Here is an 18,992-nt window from a genome sequence, read left to right on the forward strand (position 1 = left end):
TGCAAGTGACAAAGTCACTATACTTCAAAAGTACTTACTTGGCTTTGGATATTCTGCTGCTCCTCGGATGCTGTCTGAACTGCTGTGCTCTTCCAGCACCACTAATCCAAAATTTGGATATTCTGTAGTTGTGTAAGGCACTATATCAACACAAGCTCTTTGGTTCAATTTCAAAACTGCGACTGTAGCCAAATAGAATTGGAGGGGTTGAAACTTTGTAGCTTTGCCAATCTAAGGAATAATATAATACTGCTTTTCACAGAATATATCATTACAATTGTTGAATTACCCATTGACTGAAGTTAGCCCCACATTATATCTCCTTCAACAGCCAAACTAACTCAATCTGTTTTTGAATGGCTGAAGTAAATTATTCTGAAGTTGAAATAATTTCTGTTCTAAGGGGTAAATAATTAAAGGGTTGAAAAAGGCAGCACTGGAAAAGTACAGCAGGTCAGACAACATCCGAGGAGCAGGAGAGTCAACATTTCGGTCATAAACCCTTCATCGGGAAGGACTTATCCAAATAGAGACCAAAAATTTGATCTTTTTCTGGAGGCAAAGTGCTTGACAGCAATCTTTACACGAATACATTGCGTCAAAGTGCTGTTTCTGTTTTCTCTCTCAGAGGTTTGTGACAAAAATAGCCATTTTACAAATGTTCAGCTTGGACAAGCCATGAAGAAAGAAGACCAGCAATAACGAGAACATGAATTATTGGTTAAGTTGCTGACAAATAGCAATGACTAACCTGTTTTCTTTTTTAACAATTGCTATTCATAACCAACTGCTCATTTAGTCAAATAGGTTCTAGGTAACTTATTTAAATTAAGTATAATTTTCCAAAATGGACCTCACAGAAAATGGATTCCTTTGTGTCTTGTTACCTTGTGAGAGGTGCTGATCAGCGCTGTGTGGCAGGAAGCAAACCTAATATCGTGCGCTTTTATTAAGAAGGCAGCACAACAGCAGACACAAAGATGTGTCGCTGTGTGAGACCTTACTCCCAGCACAGAGCCATGATAATGTACATGAGGACTGCTGGAGTTCAAGACTATTCTCAGACTCCAATCTACCTGCACTCCTTACTCCAGTGGAGTGCAAAATTACTCTCTGCTGTCAAGATGATCACAACAGGTAACATTAATGTGTATTATTATAATTGTATTACATGAATAGCGAGTAATTCAAATTCGAGGGCCTTTCTAAATATGAGTGCGGGCTGCAATACTCCAGCAAACATTTATCACCAGCAAGGCTTCCTGACAATCCCAGAACTGAATGGAATTAGCCCCACATTATACCTCCTTCGACAGTCAAATTATCTCATTCTGCCTCTGAATGGCTGACGTAAATTATTCTCAAGTTGAACTCCGTTCTGTTCTAAGGGGTAAATAATTAAAGGATTGTCAAAGGAAGGACATATCCAAATGGAAACCAAAGATTTCGTCTTTTTGTGGAGGCAGAGGACTTGACAACAACCTTTACATGAATACACTGCATCAGTTTCACGAAAGAAGGGTATGCTGCTGGTGTCACTGAGAAAGATAATTGGTTATCCATTGCTTGAGTGTAACCACTTTACAAGGCTGGCAGAGGTAAGGAGTCAGGTGTGAAAGTCAATAGAGAGTTATTATAAATAAATCCTACTTGACCATGCTGATTGAGGTCTTTGATGAAATACTGGAGATGATAAGGGGGTGCAGTTGATGCAGTGTACAAGGATATTCAAAAGACATTCAATATGATACAAATGAACAGATTCGTTAGCACAATTAAAGCACACTAAAAGTAAAGGTTCAGTGGCAGTAGGGATGAAATTGGCCAAGAAGCAGAAGGCAGAGTGTATCTGTGAATGACTGGTGTTCAAACTGGAGTGATATGTTCAGTATGGTTCACAGCGGTTGCTATTAGAATCCCTTCTCAAATTGATATGGAGCTGGACTTGGGGAGCAGCTTCAATGTTTTTGAGTGAAATGGAACAAACAGTGAGGAAAATAGTATTCCTGGAGGACAGAGTCTGGTGAAATAGACGGCATGTGAAGGTTAACTCAGGGAAGCAGGAAGCAAAGGTTTTTGGTAGGAAGAATGAGAAGAAGCAATATAAACCAGAAGGAGCAAATTTAAAAGGAGTATAAGAACAAAGAATCAGTAACTTTCAATAAATAATTATAAAGGAAAAGAAATTGCAGGGCTGTGAGAAAAGGGATTGAGATTAATTAGATAGCTGGCACAGAGATGATTGGCTCAGTGATCTCCTGTGTTGTCTCATTTATGATTCTGTTATTGGAACCCAGTGACCATTTTCGATGTGTTGCAAGATGGCACAAACTGTAATGAGATACATAACCCCACATTATCTGATTTAGCTGTTGATTGAGAATAAATATTTATCTATGCTTAAGCAGCCACAAAAAGGACAAGAATGAACAGCAGTGCTCAAAACAAGGCCGAAAATCACACAAAACAGGAACTAGAATAGAAGGCACCAAAAATAATTGCATTTCAGCCAAATTAAGGTTTTGCGGCAGTGTTATTAACAGCAACAAAATCTCGGGTTGCTGACAAAGGTAGAAACACATTGAGTTGAGCATTTAAGAATTGTCTTAATTATTCTACAGCCTTGTAACATCCCACTAGACATCCTTAATTCACTCCATAACACGGAGTTGATCAATATTTTGCTGGTTTTGTTTCTCGGAGTCATGTTAACTAATTTTCTTTGAATAGAGTAAAAAATCATACAGCATCAGGTTATAGTCCAACAGGTTTATTTGGAAGCACCAGCTTTCGGAGCGCTGCTCCTTCATCAGGTGGTTGAGGAGAATAAGTTTTTAAGGCACAGAATGCATAGCAAAAGTTTACAGTGTGATGTAACTGAAATTATATATTGAAAAAGACCTGGATTATTTGTTAAGTCTCTCATCTGTGACAATGACCATGTTGGTTTCAGTTCTTTCTTTGTAAATCACAAAACTTTTTTTAATTTTTAATTTTTTTTAAATTTAAAACTCTTTTTTACATTCTCAAGTGAACTTTAACAATTGGTGTCATGTCGGCTCAGATAATGTATTGAAGGTGTGAGCTTCCCTGTGTGAGGCTGTCTGTGCCACAATGGTCAGGCTGATTCTAATGTAAAAAACAGATTTACAGAATCTTCCATGGATTCATGCAGTTTTTGAGCAAAGTAAAATCTATTTCTGCAAGTACAAATTCACCCCACAAACCTATATGTGTATGTGTGCATGTGGGTGTGTGGTGGGGTGGGAGGGAATAGTGAATCGATTTTATTTCAGAACTTTGTCAGAATATAGACCAGAGGTTAAAATTAGTAATATTAACATTAATACAATAATAATGGGGATGCTGATTCTTTTACATTGATTAATACTTCAGTGAAAACAATGGAGGGAGAAGAAAGTTGTGTGAACACTTGGCCATCACAAAGGTAGTTCCTAGCCTTTCATGCTTGAGATCTTGAAGATTCACTTCCTATAACAATTTGAACATTGTCGATCTTTCCCCATACTATGAGCTGAACACTGTGCCCTTCGGCAAATTAGATAAAACACAAGGTCCCAGTCGAGTTTTGCATATTACAAATGCAATGCATCAACCAAATCTGCTCACGATTTAAATAACCCTGGCTTTAAAAGTGCAATTAAACTACAAGGCAGACAATGAATCACCATTAAAATTCCAGTTAGATGCACTGGATGCAGATGACACCAGTCGCTGTTGTTTGACGCTAGTGAGGGTTTGGTGACAGTTCAGCTATAAAAAGCACTAATTATACTGTATTTGGCAATCTTATCAGTAACACAATATCGAAGCGAGGCCGGGATTTTTTATTCCTTGAGGGCACTTCAGTGGGACTGAAAATGTAAAACTGCTACAGATTCAAATAACTTCTGATTGAAGGTGCCAAATAGTGTTCTGTAAGCGTAAGTGTCCTCACTAACCTTCAAATCTACCCTTGCACTTTTAAAGAGAGATTATTTTACTTAAACTGTGCAGAAATGCTTCAGAACATACTTCCAAACACTTTGCTATACTTAGCTAATAAGTTACAACACATATGCTTGACTTGAGCCAGGGAAATAGATCAGCTGGATAATAGGAATGAATGGAAGACCAAACCATAATATATAATAACTTACGTGGTAGAGGGGTACTGTGTTGCTTTCAGGTAGTGGAAAATTCAAGATGTCCTGAGAGGTGGGGTCGAGCCTCACAGGGGCTGTCAATACAGAGGGACTAATTGGGTAGCTGGGGCTTCCTGGATTCTTCTTTCTCCTTGAACTCCTGCCTGTATCTCTCTTGCTCTCCCTCTGTGTCATAGGCTCCTCTTGAATGATCAGAATCTTATCATCGCTCAGATACCGTAGAAGCGAATCCTCTGGGTCAAAGGAGGGGAAAAAAAAAAGCACAACAGTGTGATAAGTTCTTTTGCAAATGCGTCGGAATGCACAAGCTGGTAAAACTCACTACTGAAGCATCACTTCCTTTCAGTGTTCAGTCAACCACAAAGCAACATCACTGCAGCCCACAACCGTCTACTTTGAGCTGCTTTAGCGACCACCCAACCAAGAAACATTCCGTTGCAACCAAATAAAAACAGTTATTTTGGAGACACTGGTAAAACATTCTCACCATCAAATGTATCTTCAAACTTCATCAAGTTGTTCTCAAGGAAGCAAACTGTGGTTCAGTTCGTGATATGTATTAGTTATAGACGCTGTTTTATAATCATTTCCTGTACCATGATCAGATGAGATGTTCTATTTTAGGCACAAATTTAATAGCAATGCAGTTGAATATTAACAATAAAAATCAATTGCACAAAGAAAACCCGAAATAATTTTACAACAGTGCTCACTTCCAGATTTCCAAAGAAATTCTCACTCATGATGAATTTTCTACACAATTCCATAGCAGTTAGGGCATCACTCTCTGCTGGATTGCTTCATGGATGCTTTCAGCCTCTCCTTGGCCCCAGGCAGTTCAAAACATTTAAAATGCCAACATGAAAGATAACTTTGGGTAACTCATAATAAAACCAAAAAAAGAAATTGCTGGAACTACTGTGCAGGTTAGGCAGCATCTGTGGTGGGGAAAAGAGTTAATACTTCAGCTTGATGACCTCTCATTGGAAGATTAACCATATCTCTGTCCATGGATGATGCCTGACATGCTGAGTTTTCCCAGCTTTTAGTTTTTGCTATTTCAGATTTCTAGCAAGCACGCTACTTGTCTCTTTGGGTATGGACATCTCATGTTGGATTTTTCTTATCTTGTACTCAGTGAATTTGTGCCCATGCATCTTCAGATGAGTGACAAACCTCGGTTTAGACACAAGGGTAATCTCTTGAGGAAAACAATTCTGCTCGACTTGTCACAAAACTGCTGGATATGACAGTACTAGCTGAGGTGTGCTCAAAGCCTATCCAGTCAAACACTGAGCACAAAACTAAGAAGATTTGTCTTTCTGTTACTTCTTTTGTTATACTATTTTGGCTGGGCTCAATGCAATTCTTACCATAAGAATTAAAGGCGCGCATGAGCATTTTGCCTTTCACAACCACAGGATGTCCTGAAGTGTTCGCCAGCCAATGAATTACTTTTGAAGTGTTAAGTACTGTTGTAATGTGAGAAACATGGCACAGAAGGTCACACTAACAGTAATGAGATACAGAGCCAAAAAGCATGGTCTGCATAATGTTCGGAATGAATGACAAATATTGACCAGGAAGAATGTCCCTGCTCTTTAATAGAACATAGAACAGTCCCGCATGGTATGGATCTCCAGAGTAAAGCTGAGAGGGCAGATGGGTCCTCACTGAAAGTCTCATTTGAAAGATAGCAACATTGTTACTGCAGCACTCCTTCAGTATTGAACTGAAGTGGCAGCTGTGATTATAGACTCGAGTCTCTAAAGTGGGACTTGAACCCACAAGCGCTGACTCAAAGATGAGGGTGCTACACACCCAACCACTGTTAACACAAGAGTGACAAAAGTTCTAACACATGCGAGGTTATTGATTTCCTCATTTAATTAACATAAAATAGACCGTCCACTCCTCTATATCTTAAGTTATATGTGTTGTACACATATTATTTAGTCATTTATATTAAAATGTTGCATCTGAGTGCAATTCTTGCCAAGAATACATTTTGTCATGTTTTGCCACGTTTTTGGCTTTAGATTCATATATCACAATGTATAATGGATGGATTTATAATATTGGAACTATACACTTGCAGGCTGTAGTTACACTTTCTTCTCAGTAGGGGCACAGTACTATTTCGGGGGTCATATTTGCAAGTCCCCCAGTTTGTATACGAGAGAAACTCCTTTGCTCTAACTGAGTCTACTTGTGTGCTTTGTTATTTCTCACTCAGCTGGCATGCTAGAAATCATGCTAAGAGCTATGAATATTTCCAGAATCATTGCAGAAGTTAAAGATTTTACATGTTGCACAAGTACACAGAATTGGAAATGTGTTGCTGGAAAAGCGCAGCAGGTCAGGCAGCATCCAAAGAACAGGAGAATCGACATTTCGAGCATGAGCCCTTCTTCAGGAATGAGGAAAGTGTGTCCAACAGGCTAAGATAAAAGGTAGGGAGGAGGGACTTGGGGGAGGGGTGTTGGAAATGCGATAGGTGGAAGGAGGTCAAGGTGAGGGTGATAGGCCGGAGTGGGAGTGGGTGTAGATGGAGAATTGGGGGTGGTGGAGTGGTGAGGTAGGGATAGGTGAACATAGGTAGAGGGTATGACATGATTGGTTGATGGGAGGAATGGATCCGGTTGGTAGCTGGAAGGAGGGCTTATGGCTGAAACGTTGATTCTCCTGCTCCTTGGATGCTGCCTGACCTGCTGCGCTTTTCCAGCAACACATTTTCAGCTCTGATCTCCAGCATCTGCAGTCCTCACTTTCTCCAAGTACACAGAATTCCCCAATTTACATGTTTTGGAAATGCAGGTGGACAGAAAGCATGGATTGGGTTTCTATATTTAACTATAATTATTTATTATAAACAACCAATGATGAACTATCAACATATAACTCTACTAGTTAAAAAGTCTTTATTAAGTTTCTCTCACACATGTGTGCGTACACACACACACACACATTACAGAGAAAAAGGACAGCACCTACCTTTTCAGCAGTCTGATAGCTTCTAACCAAACATTCACACCTACAAGATATTCACCAACCTGAGAGCCAATAACATGGTTGTTAGCAGACAGGGAGGCCTTTGTCATTACCAGTTGCTCACTATTCCACAAATCAATCAGCTAGTTGGTACTGATCAAATCTCCCTTGATATATTAGCCCTGGCTCCAGCTTGTTTGCAGTAAACTTTGCAACTCTTCAAGCAAATACTGGTGTTAATAGCACTAACAATGAGCGTCAGGAAAATGAGTTAACTTTTCCACAATCATTCATTTTTAGGACTTTCCTTTTCCTATTTTAGTCCACAAACAAAAATACAGGGTCTTTACAGCTCGCTAAACTATGACTGGTTAATAATAACATCAAATCGAAGTCGCAATTTACAATGGAATAGAACATTAAACCTTTTTATTTGGGGGGTGGAAATATTGGATAGGTAAGGCTTGTACCTGCTGGAGTTTAGAAGAATAAAAGATGATTTGACTGAACCATTTAGAGTCATAGAGATGTACAGCATGGAAACAGACCCTTCGATCCAACTCGTCCACGCCGACCAGATATCCCAACCCAATCTAGTCCCACCTGTCAGCATTTGGCCCATATCCCTCCAAACCCTTCCTATTCACATACCCATCCAAATGCCTTTTAAACATTGCAATTTTACCAGCCTCCACCACTTCCTCTGGCAGCTCATTCCATACATGTATCACCCTCTGCGTGAAAAAGTTGCCCCTTAGGTCATTTTTATATCTTTCCCCTCTCACCCTAAACCTATGCCCTCTAGTTCTGGACTCCCCCACCCCAGGGAAAAGACTTTGCCTATTTATCCTATCCATGCCCCTCATGATTTTATAAACATCTATGAAGTCACCACTCAACCTTCGACGCTCCAGGGAAAACAACCCCAGCCTATTCAACCTCTCCCTATAGCTCAACCTCTCCAACCCTGGCAACATCTTTGTAAACCTTTTCCGAACCCTTTCAAGTTTCACAACATCCTTCCGATAGAAAGGAGACCAGAATTGCATGCAATTTCCAAAAGTGGCCTAACCAACGTCATATACAGCCACAACATGACCTCCCAACTTCTATATTCAGTGCTCTGACCAATAAAGGAAAGCATACCAAACACCTTCTTCACTATCCTATCTACCTGCGTCTCTACTCTCAAAGAGCTATGAACCTGCACTCCAAAGTCTCTTTGTTCAGCAACACTCCCTATGACCAAGTGTATAATCCTTGCTAAGATTTGCTTTCCCAAAATGCAGTATCTCAAATTTATTTAAATTAAACTCCATCTGCCACTCCTCAGCCCATTGGCCAATCTGATCAAGATCTTGTTGTACTCTGAGGTAACCTTCTTCAATGTCCACTACACCTCCAATTTTGCTGTCATCTGAAAACTTACTAAGTGTACTTCCTATGTTCACATCCAAATCATTTATATAAATGATGAAAAGTAGTGGACCCAGCACTGATCCTTGTGGCACTCCACTGGTCATAGCCCTCCAGTCTGAAAAACAACTCTCCACCACCACCCTCTGTCTTCTACCTTTGAGCCAGTTCTGTATCCAAATGGCTAGTTCTCCCTGTATTCCATGAGATCTAACCTTGCTAACCAGTCTCCCATGGGGAACCTTGTCGAATGCCTTGCTGAAGTCCATATAGATCACATCAACTGCTCTGCCCTCATCAATCCTCTTTGCTACCTCTTCAAAAAACTCAATCAAGTTTGTGAGACACAATTTCCCACGCACAAAGCCATGTTTACTATACCTAATCAGTCCTTGCCTTTCCAAATACATGTAAATGCCTGTCCCTCAGGATCCCCTCCATCAACCTGCCCACTACCGATGTCAGGCTCACTGGTCTATAGTTCCTGGCTTGTCCCTACTACCTTTCTTAAATAATGGTATCACATTAGCCAACCTCGAGTCTTCTGGCACCTCACTTGTGACTATCAATGATACAAATATCTCAGCAAGGGGCCCAGCGCTCACTTCCTTGGCTTCCCACAGAGTTCTAGAGTAAATCTGATCAGGTCCTGGAGATTTATCCACCTTTATGTGTTTCAAGACATTCAGCACTTCCTCCTCTGTAATATGGACATTTTTTGTGAGGGAGTTTGACAAGGGAGGATGTTTTGCCTCATTATAGAATCTAGAACTGAGGGTCACTGCTGAAAAAGTAGAGTTGCCCACACAGATAAGATGACTTTGTTTTAGAACATCCTGAGTCTTTCAAACTGTCTTCCTGAAAAGGTGACGGAAGCAGAGTCCTTGAGTATTTTTGAAGCAAAAGATTACTGTGAAACACAAAGCTGAAAGGTTATCAGAGGAAGGTAAGAATGGGGATTTGATGTTATAAGCAGGTCAGCCTTGATTTTATTGAATGGTAACACAGCCTTGAGGGGCCAAATGACCATTCCTACATCTTGTTTGCATGTTTGTGTGAGTTACATTGAGAGGTCACATTCTCTGATTGGGAGATGGCACCTGGACTTCACTCTCTATGAGTAAGGGCTTGAGAGAGAATCATAGAATCCCTGCAGTACTGATAGAGACCATCCAGCCCATTGAGTCTGCACCTCCAAAGAGCATCCCACCTTACAGTCATAACCCCACATTTACCACAGTTAACCCACCCAGCCTTGGGCAATTGAGCATGGCCAATCCACCTAACCTGCATATTTTGGACTGTGGGAGGAAACTCATGCAGAGATGGGGAGAACGTGCAAACTTCACACAGTCACTCAAGGCTGGAATTGAACCTGAGTCCCTGGCGCTGTGAGCCACTGTGCTGCCCAGTTATCAACCAGTTCACGATAACTATGGGCTGGATTTTCTCTATGAGCCTCTATACCCACCATCAAGTTCAAATTAGGGCTGGAAGCCTGCACCTTCTGGGAAACAGTCTCTTAATGTGATTTTCCAAGAGCAGCTGATTATGGTCAGTGGGGAGACCTAGGGCTTTTGCCCGAAACGTCGATTTTCCTGCTCCTTGGATGCTGTCTGAACTGCTGTGCTTTTCCAGCACCACTCTAATCTAAAAGGTAAAGGGCAGGTTCTCAAAGCCACATGCAAAATCATTTTGAAAGCAGTGGAATTCTCTAGTTAGTAGGAGAAGGAGAGGGCACTAAAAATGGTCTTTGCGGCTGGGTCATGTCGATGGGGCACAATCCCATCTACAGTGTGACTTACAGCTGCTCAGGTAAGTCGTGAGGACACTCTATCTGCTGTCTCCAAAACTGGCCCCAGCCTGAGGAAAGTTGGCGGAAAATGGCTGCTTCAGTTGGCCAGGCAAAAATGAGGACTGCAGATGCTGGAGATCAGTCGATAAGTGTGGCGCTAGAAATGCACAGCAGATCAGGCAGCATCCGAGGAGCAGGAGAGTCGACGTTTCGGGTATAAGCCCTTCATCAGAAAGTTTCCCCATCTCCCCTCTCCCCACCTCATCCCAGATCCAACTTTCTTACTCAGCACTGCCATCTTGAACTGTTCTACCTGTCCAGCTTCCTTCCCACCTATCCGCTCCACTCTCAGCTCTGACCTATCACCTTCATCCCTGCCACCTGCGTCCACCCCCACCTTCCAAGCTATCTTCCCCCCAGCCCCATCCCCCTCTTATTTCCTGCTGTGCTTTTCCAGCACCAGACTTTTCGACTCCTTCAATTGGCTTTCAATGACTTTGAAGAAGGGTAGCTCTGACACACCCCTTGTCCCCTCTGTTCTAACATCAACCCCCGGGAAATTGGGCTGGAGGTTAGGGTCCAGCTTGCAAAGCACCCTGGCGGCCATGAATATTGCCTGGAGTGCCCTCCAAAACTCAAAGTTCAAAAATCCTGTAGTTGAAGGATCTATAGCTCAGCAATGAATTCAGCAGAAGACAAATCAATTCAAATCAAGGATAAATTGGCCTTGCACAACAGGGTAAAGCAGGTGAAAAGGAAGTCACTAGTCTCTCCCAGCTTGTGCCAACAGAGGTAGAAATGAAGAGAGATGTGAAGCGAGTTCCTAATTCATTAGGAACTCTATTAGACCCGGAGCGTGTGGACTCCCTTCCCATCATAGGAGGTGGTGGAATAGGTCATTGAATGTGATTCACACTGAGCTGACATGGAGACAAGGATTTCCAATCGAGGATGGAGGACACATGTTCGATGCTAGAGGGTCCATCAGAGGCCTCAAATGTGAAGGGTTACTCTGGCAGATGATTAAGGGAGTGGGGGAGCGGCAGTCACTTCAAAACTGAAACACCCTCTCTCCAGCTTCTTTAAATTTGGAACAGCAACATGACTTTTGGTGCCAGGCTACCACCATAGGGGTGGGGGTGCTGCTGCCTCCAGTCACTTAGCTGGGCCCTGCTCCTCCAGCCTCTCGAAGACTTAGGTTAGCTCTTTATGAATCAGAAAAGCTACCTGCCCATGTCCAGTGTAGCCTCTCCAACTCCTCCATCTGCTTCGCTAAAAAATTACCCGGAGGCAGGATGGAGCTGAGCTAACTTTAGCTCCTCCTCCCCTCCAATACTGGCCCTTGGGATCGGGCTGAAAATCGAGCGCTTCAAGTTTCTGGTCGTTGTCCAACTTCTAACTATTTTTGGATACGTAAAGATGGCTCAGCAGTACATTGCGTATGGAACTAGCAATTGTTAAAATGGGCCATGAAAGATCAGAAATGCCCAAAGGCATTATAAAAGCACCTGTGACCAAACGTCCGTCAGATGTTGTTACTATTTTCAAAGGATTGATTGTAGAACAAACATTCTACTGAAAATTTAAACTATTTTCTCAGTCTTCACATATTACCTCACCTTTCGAATTTAAAAACATGTGGAGACATTCATTTATACCAAACATTTCATGACAACAGGACATTAGAAAGCACTTAACAGCCAACGAAAGACAGTGTAGTTCCTCTTGCAACGTGGAAAACATGGCAGTTAGCTCAACAAACTCTCACAAGCAATAATGAGAGTTTAACCAAAGAGTACTAACTAAACAATTTAACATAGGGGCCAGGGATAGAGGGACAAACCCTGACCAGGAGAAAACGCTTGTCTTCTTCAAATACTCCCATCAGGACATCTTTTCCACCCACCTGACACAGCAATAGGGCCTCAGTTCGTAGTATATTCAAGGTTGAGGTAGACAAATGTTCAATCAGTAAGGGTATCGAGGGCTATGGAGATAGGACAGGGAGGGGTCCCTCTTGTGGTGCAGAGGTAGTGTCCCTAGACCTTGACAGAGAATCATAGAGTCATAAAACAGGGAAACAGACCCTTTGGTTCAACCAGGCCATGCTGACCATTTCAAGTCCCACCTGCTCCAGAGGTGTGTAATAACATCTGTGAACAGCTTGCGTAGAAAAATAGGTTAAGTAAAACTAAAAAAAAAAGGATGAGGAAGTGGAGTTGAGGATTATTAGACATGATCTTGTTGAATAGTGCAGCAGATTCAATGGGCCGAATGGCGCACTTCTGCTTTAATGCTGTTAACATTTTATTGGAAAGACCCTGACAGTGCAGCACCCTCCGAGTGCTGCACTGATATTGATTTGGGAGGACCATGAAATGAGAGAGAAGCTCAAAATTAAATGGATCTCCCAGGCTCCTTGCTGCTCAAAATATCATAAATGACTCAGTATTTAGGCTGAATATGATTGCACTGACATTTGAACTTTGAAAAATTCTTTCAAGGGATTGTCCGGCATTGTTGGCATTTCAACCACATTGATGTATATCTGGTGTCACATGTCAGCCATTCCAGGCAAGAGCAGCACATTTCCTTGCCCAGAGCTCTTTGCAACTATCTATGGTGATTGTCACAGTCACTATTGCTGAGACTGGTTTTGTATTCCAGACTGAGCCGTTGAGGGACTTGAACCTACATTCCTAAGCGTGCACTACAGTTTAGTGACGTTGCTATTACATCAACATCTCCTGTGAGTGAGCTCACAGGAAGTAGAGCTGCAGTATTGATGAAACACTGACTTTACCAGATTACAGAGAAGGGTTATGGGAGATTCTGTGAAGCAAGTAAGCTTATACCACTTAAAGTTTCCTCTTGAGTAATTCTTAAATACTACAAACTCTTACTTGAAATGATAACAGAATGGAGATGCTATTCATGCATGAGCAGAGATTGCCAGCTCAGTAAGAAAATATTAGCTCAAAAGCACGCCCCATGAACCAAAGTATGTGTGAGGATTTCTCACTTCAAAGAAAATATTAAATATGCCAAGGAGAACAGCCTTCTACAAAGCAAAGGAGGACACAGAGAAAGTTGAAGCTAATATCAACTCCACTAATGGCATGGGAACTAAGTGGTTAGGCCTTCCAGAATTACTAGCCATCTGACCATATGAAGGTCTCTGGGAAAGGATCCAATTCTACCAATCACCTCAACAAAAAGAATCCTGAATGAGTTTTCACGGCTCCCCCCCCCCACTGCCACTCCCCACTGAGGCTGGTGGGTTTCCCTTGGGCCATTATGGTCTTCTCCGTAAGGATGCCTCAAAATGAAGGTGCCCCCGTTATTGCCCCTGGAGAGGTCATCTATCTCAATGATGCCACTGAGGGTACTGAGCTAGCAGCCCACCAGCAATATGAAGAATGAGCCCTGTGACCTTAACTGGACACAGGCCTTGTATTAACCATTGCATTGGCCATTGCTGGGAGTACTGTGGTCTCACTCATTGACTGTGTGGCCTCAAAACCCACGTGCCACCTTGGCATCAGGGACTTACCCCATGCCAGGCAACTCAAGCATATGTCTTTGACATCAGTTTATGCTTTGCTTGTGTATGTTTCAATGGATATATTTTCTTCAGCAATGAAACCCAAACTGTCGCAAAAGAGATTTCAGATAAGCTCAGACCCAACTGAATGAAAAGAATCAGTTTGAGGACCTCTACAGCCAACTTGCTTGAGAAATCTTCAACTTCAAATATACTAATTGTTTCTGGAGAATTTGATCAGGACCAAGGATATTTAGCAGTTCTCACCAACCATGCATGCAACAACATCAGATCTGATCTGAAGCTTATAGTTTACAGAGCTGTGGTAGGTCCTGCCCTCCTGTATGGCTCTGAGATATGGACTGTCTACAGCAGACACCTCAAGGCACTGGAGCAGTACCATCCACGCTGTCTGCGCAAGATCCACTGGGAAGAATGACGACCAACACCAACACTCTTGACCAGGCCTACATCCCCAGCATCGTAGCACTGACCGCCCTCCGACCTTGGTCGGCTACGATGGGCTCGGCACATTGTCCACATGACCAACACTAGACTCCCCAAGCGGATGCTCTACTCCCAGTTCCAAAATGGCAGGCGAGCCCCAAGTGGACAGAGGAAGTGCCTCAGTGATACCCTAAAGGCCTCACTGGCAAAATGCAGCATTCCAACAGACACCTGGGAATCACTGGACCATCCAGGAAGGTGTCGAGCACGTCGAGAATTGTCATTGGGAAAAATCGGAAGCCGGGCGCAAAGAGGGAAAGAAGTGCATTGTCACACGAATGCCCCACCCACCTCCTTCCCATGACCACCTTCTGCCCTAAGTGTAACAAAGCTATATCAGTCTGTACAGCCACTGACGGACTCACCCTGAGAGTGGAAGAGAGCTGCCAATGATCATGATGATGATGACATGTTTCTAACATATGTGCTAAGGTTAAGAACACGCAAGGGTCACTGCAGATTTGGGAAGGGCCACTGCAGGTTTGGGAAGCAAGTTTTTAAACTATGTACCCACGAGCCATGAAAATAAAACACGCTGAGATAAGTACTGGTGTTTTTTTGAAACAGGCTTCACTTTCAATAAAGATTGCAGCCATGCAAGATTAGCAGTAAGCAACTTGAGATCTTACTGATTTTTTTCAATCCTGTCAGACTTGAAAAGGTTCTCCCTTAGCTCATTACCAGCTTTTTAAAAAAAAATCATCAATGACAAATTGGAGAATTGCAATCTCTGGCACCATCTTCAGCTGAAATCTCTAACGCAAAGTAAGATTGAGGGAAAGACCCTGGGGACCAACTGGTTGCAGCTAATGCTTGTAAGAAATAATCTGTGCACTTGACACAAAATCTAACATCTACATTATATTCTGAAATCTGTCTGATTAAAACTTGATTTTAAATAATGATGGAATAAAATTACAACGTGAATCGTTCATACCTAGGTGAGTCATCTGGGCCTGGTTTTGTTGAAACCTTGCACTGGGGTAATATCTTATCCACTCCATATTTTATTAGTTTGGTACTGAAATTATAGCCTGAGTTCATTATGCTGTTATGTACCCCATTGGGAATTGGTTAGGTGAGTTGGCTGGACAGCTAGTTTGCAGTGCATTATGATACCAACAGCGAGGGTTCAATTCCTGAATTTGCTAAGATTACCATGAAGAAATCTCCTTCTCAACCTCACACCCTTGCCTGAAGTGTGGTGACCCTCAGGTTAAACCACCATCAGTCATCTCTCTAAAGGCAGAGCAGCCCTATGGTCCACTAAAGCTATGGAACTTCACCGTCATTTGTTGAAACATCCGAATTGCCTTATTGCTAAACAGTCAATTATTGCATTTCTACGCTCACCCCCAAGTTAAAATCAAGGTTAAGAATGAGATTTAGGTTCTTGATTGGTAAGGAGATCAAGTGTTATGGGTTGAAGGCAGGAGAATGGGGTTGAGAAACATGTCAGCCATGATAAATGGCAAAGCAGACTCAATGGGCCAAGTGGCCTAATTCTATTCTTATATCTTAGGATTGCTGACTATTGCTACAGTTATTTGGAACGTTGCCGACCAGCGTTAGGAACACCGTGATCACTGGAGTCATGGTTTACTGTTTCGATGGAGAAACCATGTTGATGCTTCTTTTTATTCTTCTGTGGTGTCGTTCTCGGGGTTACTGGCACAAAGCAATTCTGATTCTGATTCTGGCCTTCAAATACAATTGAAATGTAAATGGTCCAGGAACTCCAAGCACTGTCAGAAACCTTCATGTTGGAGGTGCCACTGTTGGACTGGGGTGGACAAGGTCAGAAGCTACATGACACCAGGTTATAGTCCAACAGCTTTATTTGAAATCACAAACTTTCAGAGCACTGCCCCATCATCAAGTGAAGTGCTCCTTCACCTGTTTGTTCCCCTGTTATACACTTTCTGAGATAAAGATTTCGGAGAGGAGATTTTACTCTGATCGATAGAAAGACAGCTTAACATGTTCCACTTTTATTATTTTGTTTGTTAATTTGTCACTAGGATATGGACATCATTGGCTAGGCCAGCATTAATTGACCATCCCTGACCTCTCTGGAGAAGTTGGTATTGAGTTGCCTTCTTGAACCCCTGCAGTCCTTGAAGTGTAGCAACAGTCACGGTGCTATTAGATAGGAGCTCCAGGATTTTGACCCAGCAATAGTGAAGAAACAGTAATATATTTCCAAGTCAGGATGGTATGGCTTGGAGGGGAACCTTGGTGGTGTTCCATGTGGCCGCAGTCCTTGTCCTTCCAGCTGATAGAGGTTATGAATTTGGATAGTTCTATGGACATGTTTGGTCAGTAGCTACAGGCATCTTGTAAATGGTTCACACTCTACAGCTCTGTTCATTTGCCCCTATTCTTTAATGGGGTCAAGAGCAGAGTGGGCCAAATAAATCTGAACTGAACATCAGTCAGTAGGTTATTCCCCGCTGTTATGAGACTTCTGAATGGATGGCTCAAATTTCAAATCTAATGTTGGTCTAGCTTTTTGTGGACCTTCTTTGTATTCCTCGCTCTGTTCAATCTGTCCATCATCTTAGTGTGGTATGATTTGCCTGCACTGTATGCAAAACAAAACTTTTCCCTTTACCTAGGTACATGTGACAATAATAAATCAAATCAAATTATTAAGCAAGTGTTGCCTGATAGCACCTCCAATAAGCTTTCCCAATACTTTACTGATTATTGAGAGTAGACTGATGGGATGGTAATTGGCTGCTTTGGATTTGTCCTGCTCTGTGAGCACAGGCATACCTGAACAATTTTCCACATTGTTGGGTAATGCCAGTGTTGTAGCTGTATGAGAAGAGCTTGACTAGGGTGGAGCACTAATTCTGGAGCACAAATCTTTAATACGCTTCCAAGAATGTTGTCAGGGTACACAGCCTTTGCAGTGTCCATTATGTTCAACTGGATCTTAATACCATCGTGAATGAATAATATTGACTAAAGACTGCCTTTGTGATGGTGGGGACTCTAGAGATAGATGATCCATTTGGCATTTCACGTCTGACTGAAAATGGATGTGAGTGCTTCAGCCTTGCCATAGAGAAGCAAGTTAAATCAAGCAAAATATGGACAATCATAGGGTGAATAAATGGAATTAAAGTGTTTGATGAGACATGATCAGGTCAGATGGCAAGGCAGGCTGAATGGCCTACTCCTTTCCTAGCTTCCCATCATACTCTCTTTCAGAACGTTAAGAGACAGAAGTAGAGCTGCAATAATGTCCAGCCTTGCCTTTGACTGTAACCCTCACAGTTGCAGTCTCAAGAAATGGTCAAGACGTTGGTAAAGACAGCAGCAATGAAGCTAGCTTGAGTGCAGCTAGACACAGAGTGGGAGTATGGTGCAGTGAGAGGGGAGGCCCCATCTAATCAACACACACATCAAATATGATAAAACAATTAAGTAGCAGTGAGTGCTGGGATCACTTACCTTTAACATTTTAAATGGGATTCATTACTACTAGTCAAGTGAATTAACTATTAGAAGGATTTGTTAGTATTAGTTAGGTTTATTTGTTTTGGCAAGAAGGTTAACTAATAAAGAATTGACAATGCTGCTCTAACCTCGAATGCACATCTGTGACTTGTGGGTACTCCAGGAAACTACCCGTGTCCTAGATAACCATTTGTGCCAAAGCAGCAACTTGAGTCCTAAGGTTTAGGAGATTGAGCCGCAGCTAGTATCGCTGTAGTGCACTCCTGAGGCTGAGAGCTATATGTTTATAGATGTGGTCACCCCACAGCTTCACAGCGTGCAGGGAGACAGGGGATGGTGACCTCCCAAAAGCAATGAGGCATGTAGATCACGAATTCCTATTCTACAACCATTACACCGATGTGAATATTGAGTATGATGATACACCTGGAAACTGAAAGAGAGTTAAGTCCTTGGCACCATGTATGACTCAACTGTGCAGGAGGTACAAGAGCATTAGTGACCCTGGGTTCATCACCACAACACAGAAACAGAAGTAGACCACTCGGTCTCATGTCTGCTTCACCATTCAATAAGTTCATGACTGATCTGTATGCGTTTAAATTATCACATTCCCATCTCCCCTTTGACACCCTTGCCTAACAAGAATTTATCTACCCCAGCCTTATAAATATGTAATGAGCCTACCTCCACTGCCTTCTGAAGCAAGGTCACACAGCCCTGAGGGAGAATAAATATCTCTCCTCATCTGTGCCCTAAAAGGAGGGTCCTAATTTCAACTTTATGCATTCCTGCTTCTGGAATTATCCACAAGAAGAAATGTTCTTTCCACATCGACATTTGTGACAAAGCAGCAGCTAGACAAGATCATTCAGAATCTTACACAATTCAGGCAGCATCCGAGGAGCAGGAAAAATCGACATTTCGGGCAAAAGTCCTTCATCAGGAATACAGGCAGAAAGCCTGAAGGGCGGAGAGATAAATGAGAGGAGGGTGGGGGTGGGGAGAAAGTAGGATTGTAGGATAGAGTACAATAGGTGAGTGGGGAAGGGGATGAAGGTGATAGGTCGGGGGCGGGGGGAGGGTGGAGTGGATAGGTGGAAAA

At 42.4% G+C, this 18,992-nt stretch overlaps 1 protein-coding gene across 2 annotated transcripts in view; it reads right to left on the reverse strand.

Moving 5' to 3' along the window:
• Nucleotides 1–18,992, reverse strand: part of si:ch211-26b3.4 (connector enhancer of kinase suppressor of ras 2) — a 576,848-nt gene that overhangs the window by 183,455 nt on the left and 374,401 nt on the right. For both annotated transcript variants that reach the window (XM_043704404.1, XM_043704405.1), the window contains exon 12: nucleotides 4,161–4,399. In XM_043704404.1, the coding sequence (XP_043560339.1) occupies nucleotides 4,161–4,399 (239 nt within the window). The remainder of the gene's footprint in view (nucleotides 1–4,160; nucleotides 4,400–18,992) is intronic.

The sequence above is a fragment of the Chiloscyllium plagiosum genome, chromosome 15 (assembly GCF_004010195.1).
Source record: "Chiloscyllium plagiosum isolate BGI_BamShark_2017 chromosome 15, ASM401019v2, whole genome shotgun sequence".
Classification (NCBI taxonomy): domain Eukaryota; kingdom Metazoa; phylum Chordata; class Chondrichthyes; order Orectolobiformes; family Hemiscylliidae; genus Chiloscyllium; species Chiloscyllium plagiosum.